Raw genomic sequence first — 1,938 nt, 5'->3', positions numbered from 1 at the left:
GGGAAATCCGCCCCCCGGGGGGATTTGGCAGCCCTAACCTCCACATATGTTTATCGTCCTTTGGGGTGGCTCCACTGTCATTGCACCTCTGCACGGCTTTAAAAGAATCTTCTCCAAACAACATTCGAACAAGCATAGAGAAAGACGGCGTCACAGCAGCATGAAACTAATTTAAAAATGCAAATGCAGATTCGACCTGACAGTCTTTTTAAATTGGTGTAATCCTTAGGATGTATTAAGAACATGAGAGAAGCCAATGTTGGATCAGGCCAATGGCCCATCCAGTTCAACACTCCGTGTCACACAGTGGCCAAAAATTCCAGGTGCCATCAGGAGGTCCCACCAGTGCCCTTGCTTCACATTGTGGCTCTGTCAAAAATTTCAAGATGGCAGGGGTATGGCGTGCTTTCTCCTAGTTTTCTTTTCCACATGTTTAACTTTCCTCCTCCGAGAACTAAATCTGTATCTGAACTAATTTTGCTGTCTCTCTAGGGAGAACTTGTCCGGAAGCTGAAGGAAGAGAAGGCTCCCCAGGTGGATGTAGACAAAGCAGTTGCCGAATTGAAGACTCGGAAGAGAATCCTAGAAGCAAAGGTGAGTCTCTGAATTTAACCCTTCACTGCTTCTCGGCTTTTTCTTTGACGCCACAGTCATTGGATATTGCTTTGTTCCATTGGGAACGGCTTTCTTTTTCACACTTTTTCTGTGGTCTTCCATCCACTACTTAAAAAAAACCCTGGCTGGAGAAATATGATGTGAAGAGAAGAAGAAGAAGAGATTGGATTTATACCCCGCCCTTCACTTGGAGTCTCAGAGCGGCTTACAAACTCCTTTCCCACAAACTGCTCTTTCAGGAACAGCTGTGCCAGAGCTTGTGACTGATCCAAGGTCACATCAGCAGGTGCAAGTGGAGGAGTGGGGAATCAAACTGGTTCTCCCAGATTAGAGTCCGCGCACTTAACCACTACACCAAACTGGCTCTCAATGTGGCCGATTACGACCTAGTACTCTGCCTTTCCTTGGGAAGATGACAGAGAGCGTTGTGGCAGAACAAAGGCAGGACTTCTTGGATGGCTTCTTTGCCCTTGCCCTCTTTCAGTCCAGCTCCAGACTGGGCTGTGGGAGAGAGACAGTGCTGGTGGCTCGTGGCTTTAGTCAAGTCTGTCCTCCTCCAGAGGAACTAGTTGGCCACTGTGTGGGACACGACGGACCACTGGTCTGATCCAGCTAGGCTCTTCTGATGTTCTTCTCAGGGGAAGGCCTTAGCCTCTCTGCCCTGCTGTTGGCCCTCCAGAGGAACTGCTTGGCCACTCTGTGAGACAGGATGCTGGACTAGATGAACCACTGGTCTGATCCAGCGGAACTCTTCTGATTTTCTTAAGTGATCTCCATTTGAATGTGGACAAGGGCCCTGTGACTCTTTGCTAGTCTTAATCTGTCAGCAGCAGCATTCAGCATCGTGGGCCATGCAATCTTATTGAGTCGTCTGGAGGTAGAAGTGGGGACAAAATGGATTCTGCCTTGGACTGGTTTTGGTTGTTCCTAATGGGCAAGTCCCAGAGGGTTGCTGTCAGACACTACCTTTCATCAGTACAGACCCGGTCTCACGGGGTTCCTCAGGGCTCAATCTGTTCAGTCCATGTTATTTAGTCTATACGTAAAGCCCTTAGGAGAATCATTCATGGATTTCGAGTAGACTGTCTGCTCTATATCCCTTTACCCAAATTGCCTACTGATGCTGTAGGGATCTGAGTCAATACCTTGCCGTTGTGGTTGAGTGGTTCGGGTTCGACCAGCTGAAACTGAATCCTGATGAGACAAAGGTCATGCCGGTTGTGCTCCTCCTCTTCTGTGGGGTCTAGCTGATACCTACTGGCTGGCTTTAAGCACTGCACCAAACTACACCGAAAGGGTGAAGGAAACCCTCTTCCCTATCAG

The 1,938-nt window shown here is 48.6% G+C and overlaps 1 protein-coding gene across 1 annotated transcript in view; it reads left to right on the top strand.

Moving 5' to 3' along the window:
* GARS (glycyl-tRNA synthetase) overlaps window positions 1-1,938 on the top strand; it is a gene marked incomplete at its 3' end in the record, with an annotated part of 29,003 nt that overhangs the window by 6,245 nt on the left and 20,820 nt on the right. The window contains exon 2 of the mRNA XM_015425489.1: window positions 493-594. Coding sequence (XP_015280975.1) covers window positions 493-594 — 102 coding nt within the window. The remainder of the gene's footprint in view (window positions 1-492; window positions 595-1,938) is intronic.

Source organism: Gekko japonicus, unplaced genomic scaffold (genome assembly GCF_001447785.1).
Source record: "Gekko japonicus isolate JY-2015 unplaced genomic scaffold, Gekko_japonicus_V1.1 scaffold4691, whole genome shotgun sequence".
In the NCBI taxonomy this organism is placed as follows: Eukaryota; Metazoa; Chordata; class Lepidosauria; order Squamata; family Gekkonidae; genus Gekko; species Gekko japonicus.
This window is presented reverse-complemented; position numbering and strand designations above follow the sequence as displayed.